General features: G+C 47.2%; 1 protein-coding gene across 1 annotated transcript in view; it reads right to left on the bottom strand.

The window, feature by feature from the left end:
- Positions 1–10850: 10850 nt before the first annotated feature.
- Positions 10851–26641, bottom strand: part of ACTL8 (actin like 8) — a 67123-nt gene continuing 51332 nt past the window's right edge. Inside the window, exons 2-3 of the mRNA XM_038747396.1 lie at positions 13627–14081; positions 10851–11756 (exon numbers count right to left, since the gene is read on the bottom strand). Of these exons, the coding sequence (XP_038603324.1) occupies positions 10992–11756; positions 13627–13995 (1134 nt within the window). The 5' untranslated portion in view covers positions 13996–14081 and the 3' untranslated portion in view covers positions 10851–10991. The remainder of the gene's footprint in view (positions 11757–13626; positions 14082–26641) is intronic.

The raw sequence follows: 26641 nt of genomic DNA, 5'->3' as shown, positions 1-26641 counted from the left end.
TGATCTTGGACAGTGTCTTTGCCTCTCCGGGCCTCAGTTTTCCTAGCTGTGAGATGCAATAGTCCCTGCCTCTTCAACCCACACTACTTCTCAAAGCAGCCATGAAGTTGGGAGGAGGTGGGGACTCCTGTAATCTGAATGAGCAGTACTTTTTTATGGCATTTGTTTAGCACTTAAAATGTGTTAGGCACTGTACTAAGCACTGGGGCAAAAGCAGCATGGCTCTGTGGAAAGAGCCCGGGCTTGGAAGTCAGAGGTCATGGGTTCTAATCCCGGCTCCACCACTTGTCAGCTGGGTGACTTTAGGCAAGTCACTTAACTTCTCGGTGCCTCAGTTACCTCATCTGTAAAATGGGGATTATGACTTTGAGCCCCCTGTGGGACAGCATGAATACCTTGTCGTCGTCCCCCAGTGCTTAGAACAGTGCTTGGCACACAGTAAGCGCTTAACAAATACCATAATTATTATAATAATACTAATAGTAGCATTTGTTAAGTGCTTATTATGTGCTAGGCACTGTTCTAAGCACTGGGACGGATATAAATTAATCAGGGTGGACAAAGTCCCTGTCCTATGTGGGGCTCACAGTCTTAATCCCCATTTTACAGATGTGGTAACTGAGGCAAAGAGAAGTGACTTGCCTGAGGTCACACAACAGACAGTGGAGGAGTTGGGATTAGAACCCAGATCTTTCTGACACCCAGTCCAAGCTGCTTCTCGATATTGTTCAGAAATCCCCAGCTAGCCCAAGTAACGATATTTATTCGAGCCTCTCCATCCTACCCAAATCAACCTATAATAGCTGTTTTCCAGCACAATCTTGGATTCATGTGTACAGGCATTATTCCTAGTGCCAATATGTGAAGCAGCATGGCGTGGTGGATAGATCACAGGACTGGGGGTCAGAAGGTCATAGGTTCTACTCCCAGCTCTGCCACTTGTCTGCTCTGTGGCCTTGGACGAGTCAATTCACTTCTCTGTGCCTTAGTTACCTCATCTGTAAAATGGGAATTGAGACTATGAAGCCCACCTGGGACAGGGACTGTGTCCAATCTGATTGGCTTGTATCCACTCCACCACTTAGTACATAGCCTGGCACACAGTGAGTGCTTAAATACCAATAAATACTTACTTTGGCACTTATGGTAATATTTTCCACATCCTAGAGGGCTAATTCTTATCCATACACCCTTTTCCTCCTAAATGAAAATGATTTTGGTGCGTATCTTCCCCACTAGATTGTAAACTCCTTGAAGGTAGGGAACTTGGCACAGAGTAAGCACTTAACAAAAATCACAGTTATTGTGGCTCTAGGGTCTACTACTCTATTGTCCTCTCCCAAGCACTTGGTGATGATGATGATGGTATTTGTTAAGCGCTTACTATGTGCCAAGCACTGTTCTAAGCACTGGGGTAGATACAAGGTAATCAGGCTGTCCCACGTGGTGCTCACAGTCTTAGTCCCCATTTTACAGATGAGGTGACTGAGGCACGGAGAAGTTAAGTGATTTGTCCAAAGTCACACAGCTGGCAAGTGGCGGCGCCGGGATTAGAACCCAAGACCTCTGACTCCCAAGCCTGTGCTCTTTTCACTAAGGCAGGCTACTTCTCTAGTTCACACGGCTTCACTTAGTCCAGTGCTCTGAACCCAGCAGGTGTTCAATAAGTACTATTGAAGGACTGATTGAAAATCAACACAGGGAGCCACATAAGATCATAGCAGCAGTTCAAGAATTGCAAGGTCCAAGTGCGGACGTGGAGATTGGAATCGGAAGTGGAAAGATGGGGACAGAAAAACTTGGTCTCATGGGAGACTGAGAAGCATAATGGTTTGGTGGAAAGAGCACGGGCCTTGGGGTTGGAAGGTCCTGGGCCCTAATCCCGGCTCTGCCACTTGTCTGCTGTGTTACCTTGGGCAAGTCAATTCACTTCTCTGTGCTTCAGTTACCCTATTGTAAAATGGGAATTGAGGCTGTGAGCTCCACATGGGAGAGGGACTCTGTTCAACCTGATTAACTCATATCTACCCCAGCACTTAGAACAGGGCTTGACATATGGTAAGTGCTTAACAAATACTATACTAAAAAAAGATCCAAGATATATGCCCCTTCTGAAGCTCCCTTTCCACTCAGATGCTCAGGCCAAAGCTCACAATTTACAGGAATCTTTCCATTTCACGAATGCTGTAACATCCGCTAGGCGCATAGCAGCGGGTGTAAGGGGATGCCGCCAGGAGCCGTATTCATTCATTCAATCATATTTATTGAGCTCTTACTGTGTGCAGAGCACTGTACTAAGCACTTGGGAAGTACAATCTGGCAACATATAGAGACGGTCCCTACCCAACAGCGGGCTCACAGTCTAGAAGAAGGGTACATACGGTCATATGAAGGGTCTGCTAGTGACCCCACCGAACCTGAGCACCCTGGTGGATCCCACCCAACTCGCACAGGGGACCATCATCTCATCACCAGTGATATTTATTGAGAACTTTCTGTAAACAGAGCACCGTACTAAGCACTTAGGAGAGTAAACAGTTGGTATACGTTCCCTGCCCACGGCAAGCTTGCCATGTAGAGGGACCATGGCATGTTCAGGGTCTCTCAGAGGCCTCCTCCACGCTGCAGATGGTGGCTGCCTCAGACCTGCACTGGGGTTAAGGGAACCAAAGATACCCGGAGCCAGAGCTGGACCTTGTCAATGGGTCACCATGGATCGCAATTTCCCCTCCTTCCCCAGCCAAGCCTGACTTGCACTGAACATTGTCCTGCTCCAGGAAGCAGCCCTGGCATTTCCATCTCCCACCTAAGGAGCCATCCATGGCTCTGAATGACTCATCTACACCTCTACTGCTGCAGTTTGATGACCCGCAGGTGTGATAGGGTTATTGTTATTATTATTATCATTATTAAGTGTTGAACAAATGTGACAATAATAATTGCCATATTTGTTCAGCACTTACTCTGTGACAATCACTCTACTACATGATGGGGGTGATACAAGACAATCAGGGCAGACACAGCCCCTGTCCTACATGGGGCTCACAGTCTAAGTAGGATTTAATCCCCGAATAAACCAAGGCCTGGAGAACACAGCAGGTAATTGGCAGAGTCAAAATTAGAACTCAAGCCCTCTGATGCCAGGTCAGTGTTCTTTCCATTAGGCCAATTTTTAGAATTTATTAAGCACCATCTACTAAAAATTATGGTATTTGTTAAGAATTTACTACAGGCCTAACACTCAGCTAAACGCTGGGGTAGTTCCAAGAAAATCAGGTTAGGCACAGTTCCTGTCCCACATGGGGCTCATAACCTAAGACGGAAGGAAAATGGGTATTGAATCTCCACTTTACAGACGAGGAAAACTGAGGCACTAAGAAGTTAAGTGACTTGCTCAAGGTCACACAAGTGGTGGAACTGGGATTAGAACCCAGGTCCTCAGATTCCTAGGCCTATGCTTTTTCACTGGGCCATCAGTGCACTGAGTTAAGCATTGGAGTAGAAGTGATTCAGCATCATAAACTGATGCCTCCCATGGGGTGGGGGCTCAGGGACAGGGTACAACCACTGCACATGCTTCCTGCCCCCATCTTTTAAAAAAAAATGGTATTTGTTAAGCACTTACTACATATCAAACACTGTTCTAAGCCCTTAGAGTAGGTACAGGTTAAATCGGTTGGACACCGTCCCTATCTCACAACAGGCTCCCAATCAAATTAGGAAGGAGGACAGATATTTAATCCCCATTATACAGTTTAGGAAACTGAAGCACAGAAAAGTAAAGTGACTTGCCCAAGGTCACAGTGCAAGCAATTGGTAGTCAGAATTAGAACCCAGGGCTTCTGTGTCCCAGGCCTCTGCTCTATGCTAGGTCAATAGGCCCTCTCATTAGACACTGAGAGATCCCTCAGCCTCAGCTGAGCAGTGTTGGAGTTTTTGATGACAAGTGGAGTTTAATTATTTATGATCAGACTTTACAGCACACTGGTGGCCGTACCACAGCATATTTTGTAGAAGCAATGAAGTCTCAGCAAATCGAGAGCTCGCCTCGGCTCCCGCCACTAAATCTCTGCCAGAGAGTAGGTGCTGACGGGCTTCCCCTCCCCTGCTCTTCCCTGTCTCTTGCTGGGGGAGAGTTACGAATTTGCACATTCAGGCGGGTAGCGTGGATAGTTGCTTGGAGGAGGCGGCGGCCCCTGTCACTTGAACGGCCCCCGCTCTGGTCCCTCAGGAGACCACCTTGCAGGTGACCTGTGAAGAAGGCAGACCTGGGTGGGAAGGGGCACTGGACCAGTCTCAGTGGTTGGGGGTGGGCCTGGTGGGGTCTGGTGACTGCAGGATCACAGAGCTGGGAGGAGGGGCTGCAGCTGCTCAGGTCCAGGGCCCAGGGCCCGGCGGGTGGGGAGCGGGGCAACGGCACTAGCCAGAGATTCGATCTTTAGGGAATGACCGGCCCAGGAGGAAGGGAGTACCAACAAGCTTTAGGTTTTTCCCCTATTTCTTATCCTCCCCCCACAAACACACTTCCATGATGTTTTAAGGCAAAGCGGTGTTGCCTAGTGGAAAGAGCCAAGAACTGGAAATCAGGAGATGTGATTCTATTCCCAACTCTTGACACTTGTTCACTTTTTGATCATGGGCTAAACACTTGGTTGCTTGTTTTGTGGCACTTATTAAACACTTATTATGTCTCAAACACTGTTCTAAGTGACTTGCCCAAAGTTAAACTGCAAGCAATTGGCAGAGCAATTGCCAGAGCCAGGATTATAACCCAGATCCTCCAACTCCCAGGCTCGTGCTCTTTCCACTAGGCCATACTGCTTCTCTACTAGGCTACACTGCTTTTCTTCTAGGCCATGCTGCTTAATTTTTTGGTGCCTCAGTTTCCTTACCCATTCAGGTAAGATGATATTACTGTTTCCCTTCCCCCCTTAGACAATGAGCCCCCTCCACTGGACAGGGACTGTGACTATCTAATGATCTTGCATCTACTCCAGCACTTAGCTCAGCGCTGGGGACACAGGTGGTGTTTAACAAATATCACCATTACTATAGTTATCCTGACAGTGTACAGACCTCTCCAGATCTCAACTGCTCAACACCAATGAGCCTAGGCCAGGGAACAAGTGTTAGCCACATTGGCAACCGGATCACCATACCACCATCTCATCTATCTCGCCGCCGACCTCTTGCTTACTTCCTGCATCTGCCCCGGCATGCCCTCCCTCCTCAAATCTGACAGACAATTAGTCTCTTCCCCTTCAAAGCCTTATAATAATTATTATTGTTATTATGGTATTTGTTAAGCGCCTATGTGCCAGGCACTATACTAAGACCTGGGGTAGATACAAGCAAATTGGGTTGGACATAGTCCCTGTCCCACATGGGGCTCACACTCTCAATCCCCATTTTACAGATAACAGACATAGAGAAGTGACTTGCCCAAGAAGACACATCTCCTCCACAAGACCTTCCTTAATTAAGCCCTCCTTTCCTCTTTTCCCTCTCCCTTCCACATTTACCTGACTTTCTCCCTTCATTCATTACCCCCTCCCATCCCCACAGCACTTATGAACACGTCTGTAATTTATTTACATTAATATCTGTCTACCCCTTTAGACTGTAAGAGTCACTGTGTGCAGGAAATGTATCTGTTTATTGTTATATTGTACTCTCCCAAGAGCTTGATAGAGTGCTCTGCACACAGTAACTGCTCAATAAGTACTACTGAATGAATAAATGAAAGTGGGGGTGGGGTGCAGTGATAGATACAATCAGTCTCGCTGAGCTACAATTGAAGCCTAGTCTCTTGTGAATGGGGCTTTGGAGAATTAATCAGCCAATGGGATTTAATGAATGCTTACTGTGTACAGATGATAATAATAATAATTGAGATATTTGTTAAACACTACGTTCCAGGCACTAAGCACTGGGGTAGATACAAGATAATCAAATTTGGCACTGTCCCTGCCCGACATGGGGCTCACAATCTTAATCCCCATTCTACAGGTGAGGAAACTGAGGCACAAAAGTTAAGTGACTTGCCCAAGGTCACACAGCAGGCAAGTGGTGGAGGCAGGATTAGAACTCAGGTCCTCTGACTCTCAGGCCCGCGTTCCTTCCACGAGGCCATGCTGTTTGGGAGAGTACAATACCGCAGAGTTGGTAGGCCTGTTCCCTGCCCTCAAGGGGCTTAAAATCTAGTGATAACAGTAATAATAATAATTGTGGTATTTGTTTAGCACTTAGTATGTGCCAGACACCATACTAAGTGCAGGGGTAGATACCAGGTAATTGGGTTGGACACAATCCTTGTCCCACTAGGGGCTTACAGTCTCAATCCCCGTTCTACAGATGAGGTAGTTGAAGCACAGAGAAATGAAGCAACTTGCATAAGATCACACAGCAGACAAGTGGCATGAAGTCCAGGGAAGAAGAAAGTCAACTGATAGACTAGGCATGTATGCAGGGCACTGAGCTGGGCACTGGGGGGGATGGGCAAAAGTAATGAAACACAATCCCTGCCTTGAGTTTATAATCCATACTTGTTGACTGTTCCCAAGTTATCTTGGAGCCTGAGAGCTAGTTTGCGCCAATATCCAAAGCTGCAGAGAGTCCAACATTGAAAGCCCAGAGTCAACAAAGCTAAGCCTCCATCATGCTGGAAACAGAGCGGATTTCGGGCCCAGACACTTGCAGCGCAACACAAGTGTTAGGGAGCTGAGCATCTGCCAGTCAGGAATTTGACCTTTGATCTTCACCACGAGGCCTGAAGCCTCTTGTAGGTGTGGGTACTTTCTCCGGGCTTACTTGCTCTGTTCCGTGTAGCCCCCACAGCTAGGCACATCCCCCTTCTAAGGGAAGTTTCTCCAACTGACTGCTCTCCCCACCAAAGTCTGGACCAGAGCTTTGTGGTGGAAGACCCCCCCACACCACTCTGGTCCCCTTCCCTCCCTCCCTTTTCCCACCGGCTGCCCCATCCCCTCCCTGTTTACCTTCCTCCTGGCTAGGTGGTTTTTTTTTATTGCCATTAACACTGCAGAGCTGCAAGAACTATAGCCCAGCAAGCAGAAGTCTATTCCACAGTGACAAAGGGGAAAGAAAAAACCTTAGCAGCTAAGTTCTGGCTGCTCAACCTTTATTAGTGGTGATAAAAGGCAGAGAAACGAGAGCACAGTTTCATCTCCCAGGTGGAGGCTGCAGTCCCAGGAATTAGTCATATTTTGACTGGTGGAGTTATGGAATTTATAATGGATGCCCTGGAGAAATTAAGTATGGATTATAACCCCAGCTTCCCTGCTAGAACCTTCGCAGGAGGGTGAGAGCTGGGTCTGAAGCTCGGGCCCTCACAGGGTCTGACTGGGGAAAGCAGGGAGCAGGTAAATGTGCTTGGCTCCTCTCCCCCGCCCCACAAGCAGGCGGGGGCTTCGAATGGGACCTGGAGACCCTCCTTAGACCTCCCAGAACAGGCTGGGAATTAAGTCATCAACCACACACTCAGTAATAATAATAATAATGGCATTTATTAAGCACTACCTATATGTAAAGCACTGTTCTAAGCTCTGGGGAGGTTACAAGATGATCAGGTTGTCCCACGGGGGGCTCAGTCTTAATCCCTATTTTACAGATGAGGTAACTGAAGCCCAGAGAAGTAAAGTGACTTGCCCAAGGTCACACAGCTGACAGTTGGCAGAGCCGGGATTTGAACCCATGACCACTGACTCCAAAGCCCGTGCTCTTTCCACTAAGCCATGCCATTGAAGGTCTACGGAAAAGCAGCGTGGCTCAGTGGAAAGAGCCCGGGTTTTGGAGTCAGAGGTCAGGGGTTCAAGTTCCGGCTCCACCAGTTGTCAGCTGTGTGACTTTGGGCAAGTCATTTCACTTCTCTGAGCCTCAGTTACCTCATCTGTAAAATGGAGATTAAGACTGTGAGCCCCCCGTGGGTCAACCTGATCACCTTGTGACCTCTCCAGCGCTTAGAACAGTGCTTTGCACATAGTAAGCACTTAATAAATGCCATCATCATTATTATTATTATGGCAGGCTTCTCAATCAGTCCATCAATCAATGGCATTTACTGAGTAACTACTATGTGTAGAACACTGTACTAAGTCCTTGGAAGAGAATGATAATAGAGCTGGGAGACCCGATTCCTGAGCTCATCTCTAGACTGTGAGCTCTTTGTGGGCAGAGGACATGTCTACCATGCCTATTATGATGATGATATTTGTTAAGCGCTTACTACGTGCCAAGCATGGTTCTAAACCCCGGGTTGGATTCAAGTTAATCAGATTGGACACCGTCCCTATCTCATATGCGGCTCACAGCTTAATCCCCATTTTACAGATGAGGTAACTGAGGCCCAGAGAAGTGAAGTGACTTGCCCAAGGTCACACAACAGACATGTGATGGAGCGGGCGTTAGAACCCAGATTCTTCTGACTCCCAGTCCTGTGTTCTAACCACTAGGTCATGCTACGTCCCTATTATACTCTCCCAAGAGACTAATACAGTGCTTGTCACATGGTAAGCGCTCAACAGATATCATTGATTGACTGTAGGACTTCACAAACTCCAGCCTTCGATGAAAGGGAAGAACCTCATTTTTTCATTGCCCTCTTCTCCCCATACACACCCCTTTATCCCATAAGATGGAGAGATAGAGATGCAAAGTTATAGTACCTGTCTGTCACTCTCAGATTGCCTGGGAAAGTAGCACTAGAAGGAGAAAACCCAAAAGTAGCCCTTGGAACTTCCCTTAGTCTTGCAGTTTGAAGGCCCAGGGTCACTTTGGGTTGGCAGGGTTACAACCTTCCCCGCAGCGGCCCCCATGCCTCTGATTTCCACACCAGGGAAGACCCACACAGCAGACCCTTTTGCCTTGACAGGCAGATATTACTAAAACATCACCAGGTACAGCCAGAAACCCCACAGTTGCCCCATATGGACCCCAAAACGGGCCACTTCAACTCTTCATCCCTCCCCAGGTAACACCATGGAGGAGGTCAGCACAGTCTCCCTGTTGCAGCTGCATTTCTGCCCTGGCTACAGGTTGGTTGGGCTGCAGGAGAAGGTGGTGAGCCAAGAACCATCGCTGGGCTGTGACTGTCCACCCAGTTGACAACTAATATCCTCTGGGGGTCTCTGGCCAACTGGCCCTCCAACAACCACTCAGTCTGCTAATGCTCATCCAAAGCCGCAAGACCTAACAAGGAGGGAAAGTGGAGAAGAGGGATTTGCCCAGACCAAGGTGGGCAGCATGGGGAACTGGAAAAGAGGAGGAGGAGGAAGAAGAAAGTGAGAAGGAAGAGGAGGAGGAGGAGGGTGTCTCTCTCAGAGTGTGGCATCTACCCCTCCAGCCTCAGCCCAATCCCTACGCCCGCAGCTAACACATTCATTTTCCTCTTCCCCTACCTTCACCACTCCCTGCCCAGGGTCCCTCTGACCCCTCACTGGCCCCCTGAATCCAAGCAGATCCTCTGTGGCTATTTTTCATCTTGTGGAACTGGACAGAGCCGGCCAGGATCTTCTGAGCACTCAATCGATGATATTTACTGAGCACTTACTAACCCAATTTGCTTGTATCCACCCCAGCTCTTAGTACAATGCCTGGCACATATTAAGCACTTAAATATCACAGTTATAATAATTATGTGCAGAGCACTATGTTAAATTAGGAGAGTACAATACAACAGATTTCGCAGACACATTCCCTGCCCACAACAAAATTACTCCTCCCCACCTGGCCGAGTCTGGCCTTTGGTCCACTCGCGTTCACTGACAGCCCCGCTCAGCATCGCTAATCTGCTATTTTTAATTTAATTGGGAAGTCAGATGAGAGAATCGTTCCACGGTGAGGGAGTTCTAAAAGCCGGAGAGGAGAAAAGTTCTTAATTACACAGCCGCATTTGATGCTCAAGCATAAAGGTTAAACTTCATATTTGGATTTGATGAGAAAGAAGAATTTGTTCTGATCCCCACCTTGCCTGAAGCGGGGGTTAGAAAGGAGCCTCAGTCCTATTTTTCCCAAGATAGATGTCTCTCCCTTTAAGGAAGGCCTCGGCTCTGACCTGCAGCCACAGAGTTCCTCCAGCTGCCCAAGTAATGATAATAATTGCGGTTAACCACTTACCAGGTGCTAAGCACTCTGCTAGGCACTGAGGTAGTTACTAGATAATCAGGTTGGACACAGTCCCTATTCCAAATGGGGTTCAGTCTAGTGGGGAGGGAGAATAGTTATTGTATTCCCATTTTACAGATGAGGGAATTGAGGCACAGAGAAGTGACTTGCCCATGGTCACCCAGGAGACGACTGATGGAACTCAGATTAGAGCCCAGGTTTCCTGTCTCCCAAGGGCTGCTGTATTTCCACTAGGCCACACTGCTTCTAACGTAGGGCCTGAGGCAGTGGGCCCCATTCCTGTTTCCATGGGGGTTTGGGCCCGCTGAAGTTCAGGGGTTCAGCGTGGGGTGAACAGAGCCTCTCTCTGCCACCCTGCCTCCCCATCCCCAAGGCCAGTTCCCCGAGTTCTGTCACCAGGCACAGCCAACAACCCGGGAAGAATCTAAGGCAACCCACAGAGCAGAGACTTTGAACTCTAAAGCAACTGCACGGCGGCGGAGGCCGTAGCGAGATCAGATGCTGGTCCCGGTCTGCTGCTGTGCAGCCCCTGCCCTCTCCCTCACACACCATCTGAGACGGTATATATTTCCATTTTTATTTTATAGTTCCCATATAAAAATATAAAAACACTTCTATACTTCCGTTGATGTGGACGAGTGATGACCAAAATGAAAGCCCAACCTGAGAGACCAACTCCACTCTGATCGGGTCCTATGCATCCCCTCAGTCATACAGGGGTAGAAGGGAAGCCCAGATGGACTCTGGCATTGCCCCAAGACCCCACCCCAGGAAGAAACACAAACCTCCCTCATTGGCCCCAGCTTCTCCAGGGCCACCATCTGGCAAAGACAGTCACCAACATTTGCCCTTCAAGGGGACTTTTTCCGAATCACCAATGATCCCATCTCATCATAGTCCTCACGGGTCACCCACATGTTCTGGAAGGTGGACAGGGTGGCCAGCATGGACCCACCCACCCAGGTAGAGCAGCATCCCCCCGGCGCGGTAACCACCTGGACTCTGGCGGTCGGTGGGGCCAGGGCGGTCATCTCTTTCTTCATGCGTTCCAGAAAGCCGCAGAAGCAGGTGTTGCCCCCAGAGACTACCAGGTTGGAGAAGAGGGAATCGCGCAGGTGGGCATCACACAGGTCCACAGCTTTGAAGAGGCTCTGGTGTATGCCGCAAGAGTGCTGCCCCAGGAGGAAGGGCTGAAAGAGAGCCTCGGGGCAACTGAACCGTTCCTCTTCTGGAACGGAGATCACATGGCCATCAGGGAGCGGGTAGGTCTTGATGGAGGGAGCTCTGGCAGAGTTTTGCAAGGCCAGTTCATAGTCTCTGGTGACGTAGCACAGGTCCTCCTTGATGTCCTGGACTACCTGCCTTTGGGCCAGGCTGCAGAAAGAGTGCATGGGACCCAACAGTCTCTTCATGAGGAAGTGGGAAAGGTCATGTCCCCCAAGCTCCTGGCTCAGGGTGGCGTGTGGAATGCCAAAGCCCTGGTGGACGGGCACCACATGGGTTGCGCCCGCCCCAGACTCCAACACCACACCGGTCACCAGGCCACACGCGTAGAGTGCCAGCAGCCCCTGAACGCCCACAAACGTGCTCGGGACGTTGAAGGTCTCAAACATGATCTAAGGAGAGAAGGAAAGAAGATGGTGTGCTGGGGAGAGGGGATTCCAGGAGCGACACGGAATCCTTCTAGCCTCACACTCCTCTCCAAGCCCAGTTTTCCACCCATGGCTTCTCCTCAAATTTCTCTTGGGAAGCTAAGGTGTCTGCTCCTCATCTATCTCTCCCCATCATCACCTATCTCACTGATGACCTCTCACCCTTGTCTTCGAACACCCTTCCTCTTCATATCCGACAGATAATTCTCCCCCTCTTCAAAGCCTTATTAAAGGCACATCTCCTCCAAGAGGCCTTCTCTGACCAAGCCCTCTTCTCCGTTTCTTCCACTCAATTCTGCTTTGCCCTGATTTGCTCCCTTTACTCATGTCCCCTTCTTCCCAGCTCCACAGCACTTTTGTGCCTTAGTTGAAAGAGCACAGGCTTGGGAGTCAGAGGTTTTGGGTTCTAATCCCAGCTCTGCCACTTATCAGCTGTGTGACTTTGGGCAAGTCACTTAACTGCTCTGTGCCTCAGTTACCTCATCTGTAAAATAGGGATTAACACTGTGAGCTCCACGTGGGACAACCTGATCACCTTGTATCAACCCCAGTGTTTAGAACAGTGCTTGACATATAGTAAACACTTATTATGCTTATATCTGTAATTTATTTATATTAAGGTCTGTCTCCCCCTCTAGACTGTAATCTCACTGTGGGCAGGGAATGTGTCTGTTATATTGTACTCTCCCAAGCTCTTAGTACAGTGCTCTGAACACAGTAAGCACTCAATAAAATTGATTGATTGATCCTCCAGCCCATTTCAGCAACTCAGGTTGACCTTTGGGCCACTTCTTTTAAGTCTAACCCAGGTCTCCCCTACTGCTATTTAGATAAATCTTGCTTAGAGATTAGACTTCACTGTGCTACTTCCCAACCCTGCAAACCTCTCCTTGCAGCCAGATGCAGTTAAGAAAAAAACCTTATGCACCATGAAGCTGTCACCAAAATGTCCCAGGCATAGCCAGAGGGCCCAGGCTAAATGAAGCTTCGGATGACTTTGAAGTCCTTCCCCACAGTCGAGGTGGAGAGCAGGTAGTCTTAAGAATGAAAGGGGAACAGAGCTGAAATTTATTTTAATGCCTCTCTCCCCCTCTAGATTGTAAGCTCCTTGTGGGCAGGAACATATCTACCAACTCTGTTGCATTATACTTTCCCAAGCACTTGGTACAGTGCTGTGCATATTGTAAGCACTCAAAATACCACTGATTCATTGGCAGACTGATGCACAGACAGATTTGCCTATTGTATAGTTTTTGTTGCTGCTTTCCTTTTGTTCCTACCACATTCTTATTCTTAGACTTTTAACCCTCTTGAGCACCGGGGACCATGTCTAATTCTCATCTCCTAACTTATCCTGTAGACCGTAAGCTCCTCATGGGCAGGGGTCGATTCTACCAATTCTGTTGTAGTGTACTTTCTCAAGTGCTTAGTACAAAGTAAATGATCAATGAATACCACTGACCGACCATTGATTTTACTAGATGCTTTGTACGGTGCTTGACACACAGTGGGTGCAGAATAAAAATAATAATAATAATTGTGGTATTTAACCAAGATAATTAGGTTGGACACAGTCCCGGCCCCACATGGCCTCACATTCTTAATCCCCATTTTACAGATGAGGTAACAGGCACAGAGAAGTAAAGTGACTTGCCTACAGTCACGCAGCAGACAAGTGGAGGAACCGGGATTAGAGATGATGACTCCTATTCCTTGCCACCTCCCCACCCAAGGAAATTAACCTGGTCTCTTAGCCCCAGGACAGCAGGACTCTGCCCAAGAGGGTGGTAGGAGAGCCAGCGGGACTTCTTCTCCAAGTGTCAGCCCCACCCACCTGCAACAGCTTGTCGCGATTGGCGGCTCTGTTCTTGGGGGCCTCGGTGAGCAGCACGGGGTGTTTCATCGGCCTCACACGGAGCTTTTGGAAAATGTAACCCCAGAGCCTCTCCATCTCCTCCCAGTCCGTGACCACACCGCGGGAAACGGGGAAGGTCAGGGCCACGGAGGGGCCCGGCTCCAAGAGACTCCGGGAGAACGTCTCCCGTCCCGTCAGTATGTTCCTGTTCTGCAGGCTGGAGGCCGTCAAGTTGTTTGGGGAGATCTGGATGCCGACGGCCGTGGGCACCACCAGTTGGGGAGCATTATCCCCCGCAAAACCAGCCTTGCATAGCCCTGTCCCGTTGTCGATGACCAGGGTTGTCATCGTGGTGAGCAGAGTCAGGCCAGGGGTGACAAGGGGAGAGCAAAGAGCCTGGGCCACGGGGTCTAGTGGGAGAAAACTCTGAAGCTCTGGAAGAATAAGAAAAAAGAAAAGAAAAATAACAAGTCAGATCGAGCCATTCCCATGACCTGCTGCCTGGGATCCCAGCACCAGCAGAGAGGGGCCATGGAATGAGTTTTTCCTTTGAGAATAGGAGATTGTAAAATTGTCAGTTTCTTGAGGGCAGGGATTCTGCTTTCTGGTCCAGAGCTCTTTCAATCTGATCATGCTGCTTAGTAGAAGGTAATTCTGATTCTGCTTCTCATCTCACCTGTTTGTACCTCAGCCCAGGAGTGGGGCAGAAATGAGGATGCTTGCACATGTTCCCCAGGCAGTATCCCGTGATTGCCAAGGGCCATCCTCCTCCTTGATCCTGTTGCTACATGACCCCATGATGTTGTATTGGCAATCAGCAAGAAAATACTCAGATGTCCCACGAGCTAGAGATGCCTCCCATCTGGGTCTGTCCCCAGAAGAATCCACGGAAGAGCTGGCTCCTTGGTCAGCCAGTCAATCAAGCACTTAGTACAGTGCTCTGCACACAATAAGCACTCAATAAATGTGATTGAATGAATGAATCATATTTATTGAGCACTTACTGTGTGCAGAGCACTGTACTAAATAATTATGACGGCATCTAGTCTTCTAGACTGTGAGCCCACTGTTGGGTAGGGACCGTCTCTATATGTTGCCAACTTGTACTTCCCAAGAGCTTAGTACAGTGCTCTGCACACAGTAAGTGCTCAATAAATACAATTGATTGATTGATTGATTAAGCGCTTACTATGTGCAAAGCACTAAATGCTTGGGAGAGTCTAGAGGTGGCTATTAGCATTCCCTCCACACCCTGACCCTGCATAGCCCCTCAGCAGAAAATCTACTTCCCTATCTAGGACCCTGAATCAGCCTAACAAAAGGCACAGCACCCTCTTTGTTAATGGCATTTGTTAAGCACATACTATGTGCCAGACACTGTACTAAGCAATGGAGTAGATACAAGCTGAACAGGTTGGATACAGTCCATAGCCCACCTGGGGTTCACAGTCTTAATCCCTAGTTTACAGATGCGGTAACTGCGGTAGAGGAATTGATGATATTTGTTAAGAGTTTACTACGTGCCAACCACTGTTCTAAGTGCTGGGGTAGATACACGGTAATCAGGTTGTCCCAGGTGGGGCTCACAGTGTTAATCCCCATTTTACAGATGAGGTAACTGAGGCACGGAGAAGTTAAGTGACTTGCTCAAAGTCACACAGCTGATAAGTGGCAGAGCTGGGATTAGAACCCACAACCTCTGACTCCCAAACCCATGCTCTTTCAACTAAACTGTGCTGCTTCCCCCAAGTCACAAAACAGACAAGTGGAAGAGCCAGGATTAGAACCCAGATTATTCTGACTCCTGAGAGCCCAAAGCAATGGGAGACAGAGACACAATAATAAAGCTTAATAATAATAATTTAAACAATAGTAATGATAATTATCGTTAAGTGCTTACTATGTACCAAGCAGTGTACAAGATCATTCCTGTCCCAAACAGAGTTCGCAGTCCAAGTAGGAGAGAGAACTGGTACGGATGATGAAACTGAAGCACAGAAAAGTTTATTGATTTGCCCAAGTCACTTGATTTGGGCAAGTCACTTAACTTCTCTGGGCTTCAGTTCCCTCATCTGTAAAATGGGGATTAAGACAGTGAGCCCCCCGTGGGACAACCTGATCACCTCGTAACCCCCCCAGCGCTTAGAACAGTGCTTTGCACATAGTAAGTGCTTAACAAATACCATTATTATTATTATTATGAATGCAAGCAAGTGGCAGAGTCAGGATTAGAACACAGGTCCTCTGACTTTCAGGACTGTGCTCTTTCCATTAGGCTACACTGCTTCTCGTGGCATACTGAAATGAGTACTGGCCTCAGTAACGCAGGAGGAGGGCAGTATAGCAGTAATGGCATTGAGTGGGGACACAGCCTGCAGTACATTGTACTAGGTGCTTAGGAAACTACAATGAAGTGAAGAGACATGGTTCCCTGCCTACATGATTCTGACATTCTAATAGGAGCAGACACAAAAATAAATGTAATCAGCAATATATACAAATAGCAATCGGAATTATTGAATGGACATTTGAATAAGCCACTGCTAAGGAAGTGGTGCGGTGGGTTATCAATCAATCAATCAATCAATCAATCGTATTTATTGAGCGCTTACTATGTGCAGAGCACTGTACTAAGCGCTTGGGAAGTACAAATTGGCATCACATAGAGACAGTCCCTACCCAACAGTGGGCTCACAGTCTAAAAGGGGGAGACAGAGAACAGAACCAAACATACCAACAAAATAAAATAAGTAGGATAGAAATGTACAAGTAAAATAAATAAATAAATAAATAAATAGAGTAATAAATATGTACAACCATATATACATATATACAGGTGCTGTGGGGAAGGGAAGGAGGTAAGACGGGGGGATGGAGAGGGGGAGAGGAAAGAAGGGGCTCAGTCTGGGAAGGCCTCCTGGAGGAGGTGAGCTCTCAGCAGGGCCTTGAAGGGAGGAAGAGAGCTAGCTTGGCGGATGGGCAGAGGGAGGGCATTCCAGGCCCGGGGGATGACGTGGGCCGGGGGTCGATGGCGGGACAGGCGAGAGCGAGGTACAGTGAGAATCAATCCATTCATAGTGTATATTGAGGGCTTACTGTGTGCAGAGCGCTCTACTAAGCACTTGAGACAACAATGCAATAGTTGGTAGACACAGTCCCTGCCCTCAAGGAGCTTACAGAAGTGCCAGAAGTTGCTACTTGTGAGATGGTTCAACCTTTGCTGTTGGAAATTAATTGGGGAAGGATTGTTGGAGGAAATGACATTTGAGGAGGGCCTAGAACATAGGTAGAGCTGTGGTCTGTCAGGTGTTCTTTGGGAAGGGAGGCAAAGGAAAGAGAGAAGGGATACAGTGATGCAAATATTTCCCCACTAACTTCTTCCCAGTGACCCCTGGGGGAATACTGTGCTGGCGAAAGTCTCTGGCAATGGGAACATGCTGGGGGGTTGGGCATCCCTCACCAGGAGTCTAGAGATTGCCTAAATTACCAGGTACTCAGCTTTTGGGAAGGAAAAAGGGGGGCCTTTATAAGCACGTCAAATTTTCCTCTAAGCAAACAAACATCATAGATGGGAGGATTTCTCCATCCATTGCCATAAACCACAACAATGAGAGGTCTTGGTTCTCTCCTACTGGGTTATTGGCTTTTGGAGATATTCCAGTCAGAGACTCCAAGTAAATCCTTGCTCATGCCTTTAGAGCCCAGAATAATCATAATAATAATAGTAATAATTAATAAAATAATAATAATTGATAGACACTCACTAGGTAGTACATTAAGATACAGGATAATCAGGACTGACTCAGTCCCTATCCCAAAGAGGCTCAGTCTAATGGGGCAGGAGAACAGGTATTGAATCCCTATTTTACAGGAAATTGCTATCCAGAGAAATGAAGTGCTGGCCCAAAGGCACATAGCAGACAAGTGACAGAACAGGGATCAGAACCCAGATCGTGCCATCCGAAGGTCTGTTCTCTTTCCACTAGGTCCCACTGCTTCTAGCTGTGGTCACACTTGCCATATCCTGGCAAATCTCTCTTCCCACCCTCCTAACATGGCAAATCCCAGTGCTGGACCAGAAAGCTTTTCGATACCCCCACATCTAGTACTGGAATTTTCAAAGGCCGTTATTAAGGACATTTGCACACGATGCAATGTAGATTTCATTTCCCTGCCAAGTCTGTCTGTCCCTTTACCTCAGTTGCCCTACACTCCCCTCCCCACACCCATCCCCTACCAGGCAAACCCAACCTCACTTTCACCCAGGAAGAAAGCCCAAACCCAACCCCACTTTCACCCAGGAAGAAAGCCAGCTTGGAGCAACAGGTTTTGTGACTCAAGTTCCCCCCAGCTCTCTCCAACATCTGCACCACATGAGAGATTTTCTGTGGTAATTCTCCAGCAATAGGCTGCCCCTAAATTGAAGTCTGCACCACATAGCTCTGCTGAGTGTGATAAGGACTGTTAACATCACTCGAAAAAGTGTTCAGGGAAGGACAATACTAAGTCTGCTCACTGGCTCTCAGCTGGAACTTACTAAAGTTAATCTCTTCAGGACATGCTAACTCAATTGCCGGCAAATTTCTGCCGCAGAATTCGGGGCGGGGTGGCCCAGTCAAAGGGATCCTGAGGCTGGGGATGCTGGGTGGTGGTGGGTGGGGGAGGGAGTGATACCAACAGGTGAGGAAACCCTGGTCATTTCCAAAGGGTAGTAGAATTGTCCTTCTGCTCAAAAGATAACACTGTCAGAAGTCTACTGCCAGAGGACTTCATGATACTAATAATAATGATACGTGGTATTTGTTCAGCACTTACTATGCATCAGGCACTGTACTAAACTCTACAAGACAGAGACAACATAATCAGGTTGGACACAGTCCCTGTTCCATTCGGCACTCAAAAGAGGGAGAACTGGCACTGAATCTCTCATTTTGCAGATAAGGAAACAGGCACAGAGAAATGAAGTGACTTGCCCAAAATCAAACAGCAGGCAAGTGGCAGGGCCAAGATAAAAGCCTGAGAGCCATTCCAAACGAGCAATATTCTCATTAAACTGATCAATTAATTTGAATCCCGAATGCCATCTACAGGGGTTTGCAATTTGAAGCAACCCCTAAGCCCCAGTGGACCAAATGAAACAATGTTCTGACCACTGGGGTGGAGGAAGGGGGTGTGGTTGGTAAGAGGCCTCTTCACTCTTCCCTCTCCCACCAACCAACACACTGAAAACACTTTTCAGGCCAAAGAAGCAAGCTCATAGCAGCACTGAACTCCTGTGGTTCAAAGGAGGCAGCACATCACTCATAACTGTTTTTAGAGGATCCCCTGAAGTTTAAGGGAATGAGATTTTACTTTACCAAGTACTAACACCTAGCCCCTCCAAGCAACATTCCCTGCTAGAGCAGACCACAAAAGGGAGACTGACAAGTTAGTTTAACCCTCCCACTCTTCTTCCCACTGCTAAAGACTCTAGCCTGGATAGGTCAGTGGTTTGATCCAGTTTGGCATTTCCTGGAGCAAGGACATAAGCACACAGCTTCACACATTGACAAATAAATTAAAAATGAGTTGCTTTATTTGCTCTCGGGAAAAGCACTAGGAAGAGAGTTTCCCTGTGGTACTTAAGCTGGCTTCAAAATGTCCTTCTGGAAGTGGGGTGGGAAGTTAGATTTCACCCCCGGAACGTGGCATTTGGCTTCAGGTTAGTACTAGCAGCTAGTGGCTATTAGAGAACCACTCTCCAAATCACGGACCCGTCTCAAGTCAGAGAACCATAGCTTCTCAAAATAGTTTCTGAAGTAGAAGGGGAAGGAGAGTGTTAGGCCAGGTGTCATTATCACTCAACCTTGGCTCTGATCGAAGATCTTACTTTTAAAGGAGACATGTTACCAATTCTCTAAATCCCCATATACAAAACCCTCATGATTAATCAATTGACCTCTCTCGAATACACCAAGTAAGGACAGCAGATGGACCAGGCAAGTCTGAATCCTATGAGTGACAAACCATCACATCTCTTCTAACTAGCACCTGGATTTCTTTTGTGCATTCCGTAATGGAGGGAGAGAGGAAGCCAAGTAGCACAGAAGGAATTGACACCCAACTTGCATGAGGGAAATACGGGACTTTAATCACTTCTTTTCTTAACCTCATTGTACCTTGAGGTATTTTAACATTACTCTCCATAGCAGCAAGGATTGATTGATGGTCTCTTGGCATTCAGAAACTCTGATTAATGTAAAACTAACCAGTCGTTCTGAACTCTGGGGAATTAATCACTTAAATGTGGGAATTACTCAATAAACCGTTCAAACACGCAATAAACCAAGCCATTAAAAATTAATCGCTCGACATCTCTGCCATGTAAACACAGCTAATAAGATTCTGGCAGCCAGGAGTTGGGGGGAGCAGTAGGGAAAGAAAAAAGGAAAAAGGAAAAAATAAAAAGAGGTTAACCAGCTGTGTAAGGCAGATAAAGCGAGTGGAGGAAACCCAGGAAGGCTATCCCAGCATATGTCACCCTCTCCTTTGGGCATCTTCCAATTCACCAGCTTTTCCCTTCAAGAGGGAATGATCACTGATCAAAGAAAACAGCAAGGAGAGGGAGCTGTACCTCACCCAACCAATCTCAGGAGAAAATATGACTATCCAGACTCTGTCAGATCATCCTCCTGCCTGAAGGCAGGGGGATGGGTGAGGTGAACTTTCAAAGTTCTTTCCAGTTTAAAGACAATTGGATTTCCACAAACAGGACTTCCATCTTCTGCTGAAGCTGTCTCCTTCAATCAATCAATCATATTTATTGAGCTCTTACTGTGTGCAAAGCACTGTACTAAGAACTTGGGAAGTACAAGTTGGCAACATATACAGACAGTCCCTACCCAACAGTGGGCTCATAGTCTAAAAGACTTTCCGTATGGCCCCTTCCAGCAGAAATGGATTTTGGGGGGGGGTGATGAACTTTGGAAGGGCCATTAGTGGGTAAGACCCACATGCTATGGGTCAGCTTTGACTATCCAATGGTCCTTTAATGAATGGTATTTATTAAGGACTTACTGTGTGCAGAGCACTGTAACAAGGGCTTGGGAGAGTACAGAGTGCTGGGAAATGAATCAGGGAGAGTTTGCTGGAGGAGGTGGAATTTTAGGACAGATTTAAATGTGGGGGGAGCTGTGGTCTGTCTGAAATGGGGAGGGAGGGAGTTCCAAGTCAGGGGAATAGTATGAGTGAGGAGCTGGAGACAGAAGAGTTGAGAGCAAGGTCAAGCTAGGAGATTGGTTTGGGAGGAGTTAGGACAGTGGATTGGGTGATAGCTGTTGAAGAGAGCAGATGGGGAAGACTGGGCCAGATTGTGGAAAGTCTAGAAGTAGGTTGTGAAACACAAAAAGCCTTTGGAGAGTTCTGAGGAGAGAGGAGACTGTGGGCAGAGCAATGCTCCAGAAAGATGTTTGGTGCAACAGTTTGCAGAATAGATTAGAGGAAAGAGAGACTGGAGACTGAGAGAGCAGGGAGGAGGCTTATGCAATAGTGTAGCTGCAGCAAGACCAGAGTTTATACCAGGATGGGAGCAAATTGGGAGCAGAGGAAGGAGGGGACTCGGGAGATGTCGTGCAGGGAAAATTTGGCAGAAGACCGAACATGAAAGTTGAGCAAAGGGTGGAGGATGATACCAAGGTTGGAGTGGAGAAGATTGTGGTGGTGTTGACAGATGGGAAAGTGAGGTGGAAGAGTGGGGGAAAGATAATGAGTGCTATTTTTGACATGGTGAGTTTGAGGTACTGGAAGGACATCCAGATGATGCTCTAGAGGCAAGAGGAGATAGAGAATTGTAGAGGAGTGGGGGAGACATCTGGGAATCATCTGCAGAGAGGTTGTAGCTAGAGCCACTTAAAAGAGTGAAGGCCCCCAGAGAGTAAGTGTAAAGGAAGAGAAGTAGAGAGAAGCAGTCTGGCCTAGTGGCCTAGAGGATAGTGGATAGAGGACAAGCTCAGGAGTCAGGAGACCTGGGTTCTAATCCTGACTCTGCCACTTGCTTGCTGCATGACTTTGGGCAAGTCGCTTAACTTCTCTGGGCTTCCATTTCCTCATCTGCAAAATGGGGGTGAAATACTTGTTCTCCCTTCCCCTTAGACTGTGAGCTCCATGTGGAACAGGGACTGTGGGACTGTGTCTCATCTAATTGCACTGAATATCCCCCAGCACAGGGTACATAGAGAGCACGTAAGATATACCACAGCTGTCAGGAGCCACAATGGAGATTTTGGGGATGAGAGTGACAGAGAAGGAACCAGTGAACAAAAGCAGCCTAACAACACAAAGCATACTTTTGGCTTCCAACCTTCCACTTTAATGAGGCCCCCATTAAAGGGTCATTGATATCTACTCTATGTGTAATACATGTACATATTTATTATTCTATTTATTAATGATGTGTATATATCTATAATTCTATTTATTTACATTGATGCCTGTCTACTTGTTTTGTTGTCTGTCTCCCCCCTTTTAGAGTGCGAGCCCGTTATTGGGTAGGGATTGGCTCTATTTGTTGCCAAATTGTACTTTCCAAGTGCTTAGTACAGTGCTTTGCACACAGTAAGTGTTCAATAAATACGACAATGACAAATGACAACGTTTAGAACCGTGGCTTGCTGTTTAGCTAGCTTGGCCAAGAGATGGCTAAAGAGGAGCTCCAGATGATGATATTCAAAGGGTGGTCACCAAGGTAACTAATCTCTCATCTCCCCACCCTATTTTCCCTCTCTTCTGGGTTTCATCTCTGCCTTTACTGCACAAGCAACATAAACTGGGTAGAGCACAGGCCTGGGAATTGGAGGACCTTGTTCTAATCCCAGCTCCACTACTTTCATTCATTCATATTTATTGAACGCTTACTGTGCACAGAGCACTGTACTAAGTGCTTGGGAAGTACAAGTCGGCAACATATAAAGATGGTCCCACCCAATAACGGGCTCACAGTCTAGAAATTGTCTGCCATGTTGCCTTGGGCAAGTCACCTAAATTATCTTTGCCTTAGTTCCCTCACCTGTAAAATGGGAATTAAGACTGTGAATCTCATTTGGGACATGTACTGTGTCCAACCTGATTAGCTTGTATCTACTCCAGTGCTTTGTTCAGCGCCTGGCACATAGTAAGCCTTTAGCAGATACCATTAAAAAGTCCATGTCCCCTAAACAATTTAGTACTTCCTCAGCCCCCACCCTCACAGCACGTCTGTCCATATCCTAATATTCTGTTACTTCCCCATCCTGTGATTTATTTTAGCACCTGTCTCCCCTACTAAATTGTAAAACTCCTCGAGGATAGGGATCATGGATGCCTATTTCATTGTCGTCTTCCAAATGTTTTGCACAGTGATCGTCACACAGTAAATTCTCAACAAATACCGTGGATTGATTGATTTGAAAAGAGGCCTGGGCCCATGTCTGTACCAAGAACTCAATTTCAGACTTGCTCATGGGCACGCTTACAGTTGTGTAACTGCAGGAGTGCACTGATGCTACAGCTCCCCCAAAAGCAGGGACTCAGTTCCCAAATCCAGCCCTGGTCACAGAATCAATTACGAGAAACAGCGTGGCTCAGTGGAAAGAGCACGGACTTGGGAGCCAAAGGTCATGGGTTCTAATCCCAGCTCCACCACTTGTCAGCTGTGTGAGTTTGGGCAAGTCACTTAACTTCTCTGTGGCTGTTAACCTCATCTGTAAAATGGGGATTAAGACTGTGAGCCCCACGTGGGACAACCTGATCACCTTGTATCCCCCCCAGTGCTTAGAACAGTGTTTTGCACATAGTAAATGCTTAACAAATACCATTATTATTATTATTGAGTTTACAGTATTGAGGGGGGACAGATATTAAATTATGGATGTGTACATAAGAGCTGTGGGACTGAGGGTCAGGGTGAATAAAGGTACGAATCCAAGTGCAAAGTCGATCCAGAAAGGAGAGGGAGTAGGGAAAATGAGGGCTTAGAGAAGGAGATGCTACCTTAAAAAGGTTTTGAAGGTCGGGAGAGGAATGGTCCATCATACATGAAGGAGCAGTGCAGGGGAATTCCAGGCCAGAGACGATGCAGGGGAACTCCCCTCCCTCTATACTGTAAGCTAGTTATGGGCAGGGAATGTGCCCACCAACTCTGTTATATTGTACTCTCCCAAGCTCTTAATACAGTGTTCTGCACGCAGTAAGGGCTCAATAATTATGATTGATTGGATCAGTGGTAAGTTGTGAGATCAAGTTACAGTGAGTAGGTTGGTGGTAGAAGAGGGAAGTGAGCATGCTGTAGATGGTAAGATTGTTTCCAGTAGGAAACATGGCTACCAACTCTATATTGTACTCTCACAAACTCTTAGTTCAGTGCTCTGCATACAGTAAGAGCTTAATAAATATGAATTGATTGACAGAAACCAAGAAGGTGAGGTAGGAGGGGGCAAGGTGACTTAATGCTTTAAAGCCAATGGAAAGGAGTTTCTGTTTTGACAGGGCAGTGGATGGGCAACTACCTGAGGTTCTTGAGGAGCTGATACATAGCAGAATAAAGTATGGGCTGGAGTGGGGAGAGACAGGAAGCAGGGAGGTCAGTAAGAAGGCAAAGCAGTAATCAAGGTAGAATAGGATAAATTCTTGGATCAGCATGGTAACAGTTTGGATGAAGAGCAAAGGACAGATTTTAGCAATGTTGTGAAGGTTGAACAGATAGGATTTGGTGACAGATTGAACATGTGGGAGAACCTCTTGGCCACATTTGCCTCAGAGGGTACCTCCCCTGAAACGGGACCAAGCAAAGATACTCCTAAACTCAAACAGGCTGTCAGAAACCAAGAAGCCTCTTGAATGTGACTGATGAAACATAGATGGAAAAAATAAAATGCACAAGAAGTTATCTAACCTGCACACTCCCAGGAGTGATCCAGATGTTTCAATGCTTGTATATATCTGTCTTGTTAAAGATCGTCCTGACCAAGGAAGTTTTATTCATGTGGGTGGGATTGGTCTATGACAATCTCTCCATAGATTAGTGAATAGACAGCATGGTCCTAGGAGTCAGAAGGACCTGGGATCTAATCCTAACTCTGCCACTTGTCTGCTGTGTGACCTTGGGCAAATCACTTCAATTCTCGGTGCCTCAGTGACCTCATCTGTAAAATGGGGATTAAGACTGTGAGCTCCATGTGGGATGGGGACTGTTTCCAACTTGATTAGCTTCTATCTAGCCCAGTGCCTAGAACAGTGCTTGACACAGAGTATGCGTGTAACAAATACCATCATCATCATCTCTGTTCACATAGGGATCACCTTTTGTACAGATGCATTTTCTATTGACCGCCCCTGGTTTTCTAATCCTTCCAAGGGTCCTGCTTGAGCTGAGTTTACTCTGCAGCAAAAGACATTTAGATGAGATTCTTCCCGAGTAATTTCCTGACCATCAACATCATTCACCTAGGAATGGGTCTGGAACAACTCCATCCCTGCTTACAAGTCATTAGTTTGAGGACCGTTCATGCGAGGTCCTTCCTGGGAATGACCAGTGAAGGCTCAATCCAGCCTATCCTTTCTGCAATGGCTGCATTTCCAGGACAGAATCTTTTTCCCCCCCAAATTTCAATGTGGGGGTGGGTTGTTAAACCCACCAGATCTTTCAGGTGTGAAATTTAATTTTCTCCCATTCCGGGATGGTAACAGTCCTGGCTTGGGGAGGGTGGTGAGGTGGGGGTGGCTGTTTCTCTCCCTGATGGGCTCCCCTACAACTGAGAATTTACAGGTCAGTTAATGGAGTAAACGTCTAAACGTCCTTACATGTCATTAACACAACCCGGGAGTCAGGACGACAGGGTCCTAACCCCAGCTCCACCACTTACCTGCTGTGTCACTTTCGGCAAGTCATTTGGAAACTCTGTACCTCAGTTTCCTCATCAGTATAATGGAGACTCAATTCTAGTTCTCCTTCCTATTTAGACTATGAGTTCCATGTGGGTCAGGGACTGTGTCCAACCTAAATTGTATCTAGCACTACCTGAGCAGGGCCTAGGAGTTAGAGTTCCTGGGTTATAATCCCAGCTCTGTCACTTGCCTGGTATGTGACCTTGGCCAAGTCACTTTACCTCTCTGGGCCTCAGTTTCCTCACCTGCAAAATGGTGATTCAATACCTGTTCCCCCTCCCCTTTGGACTATGAGTCCCATCTGGGATAGGGACTTGTCGAAGGTGATTACTTTGTATCTATCCCAACACTTAGTACAGTGCTTGGCACATAATAAGCACTTACCACAATTATTTTTAGTAGTAGTAGTAATAGTTGTGAATAGCTACTGCTTGACCATTCTTCCCTCCATCCTACATTGGGCCCTCTCTGTAGAATGAGGACTGAACACAAACATCGCATTATTAGTTTAGTTCCTGCCTGAGGAAGTAACAGTCACTAGCACTGTCAGCTGAAAGCAAAGGTTGCACAAAGAGACCCAGATGATTAAAACGATGGGAACTTAACCAGATAAGCGAGTTTCTTTGCAGAGGAAGAATTTCCATTTTTCCCCTGGGTTCCCAATGGAGGAACGGGTGTGCTCTGCTAAGCATGTTGCCAGTGATGAGATGAACCACCCGAACAAAGAACTCAGATGGAGTTCACAGGGCAGGGCCTCTGCCTCAAATGTCTACCCTGTCCACTTAATCTTGGAAATAGGATAATAATAATAATAATTATGGTATTTATTAAGTGCTTACTATGTGCAAAGCACTGTTCTAAGCGCTGGGGAGGTTACAAGGTGATCAGGTTGCCCCACAGGGAGCTCACAGTCTTAATCCCCATTTTACAGATGAGGTAACAGGCACAGAAAAGTTAAGTGACTTACCCAAAGACACACTGCTGACAATTAGTGGAGCTGGGATTTGAACTCGTGACTTCTGACTCCAAAGCCCATGCTCTTTCCACTGAGTCATGCTGCTTCTCTGGCATGGTTCTTATGTAGATCATCTTCTCT

Source organism: Tachyglossus aculeatus, chromosome 5 (genome assembly GCF_015852505.1).
Source record: "Tachyglossus aculeatus isolate mTacAcu1 chromosome 5, mTacAcu1.pri, whole genome shotgun sequence".
Classification (NCBI taxonomy): domain Eukaryota; kingdom Metazoa; phylum Chordata; class Mammalia; order Monotremata; family Tachyglossidae; genus Tachyglossus; species Tachyglossus aculeatus.
The sequence above is the reverse complement of the archived record's forward strand: the minus strand, read 5'-3'. Positions and strand labels throughout refer to the sequence as shown.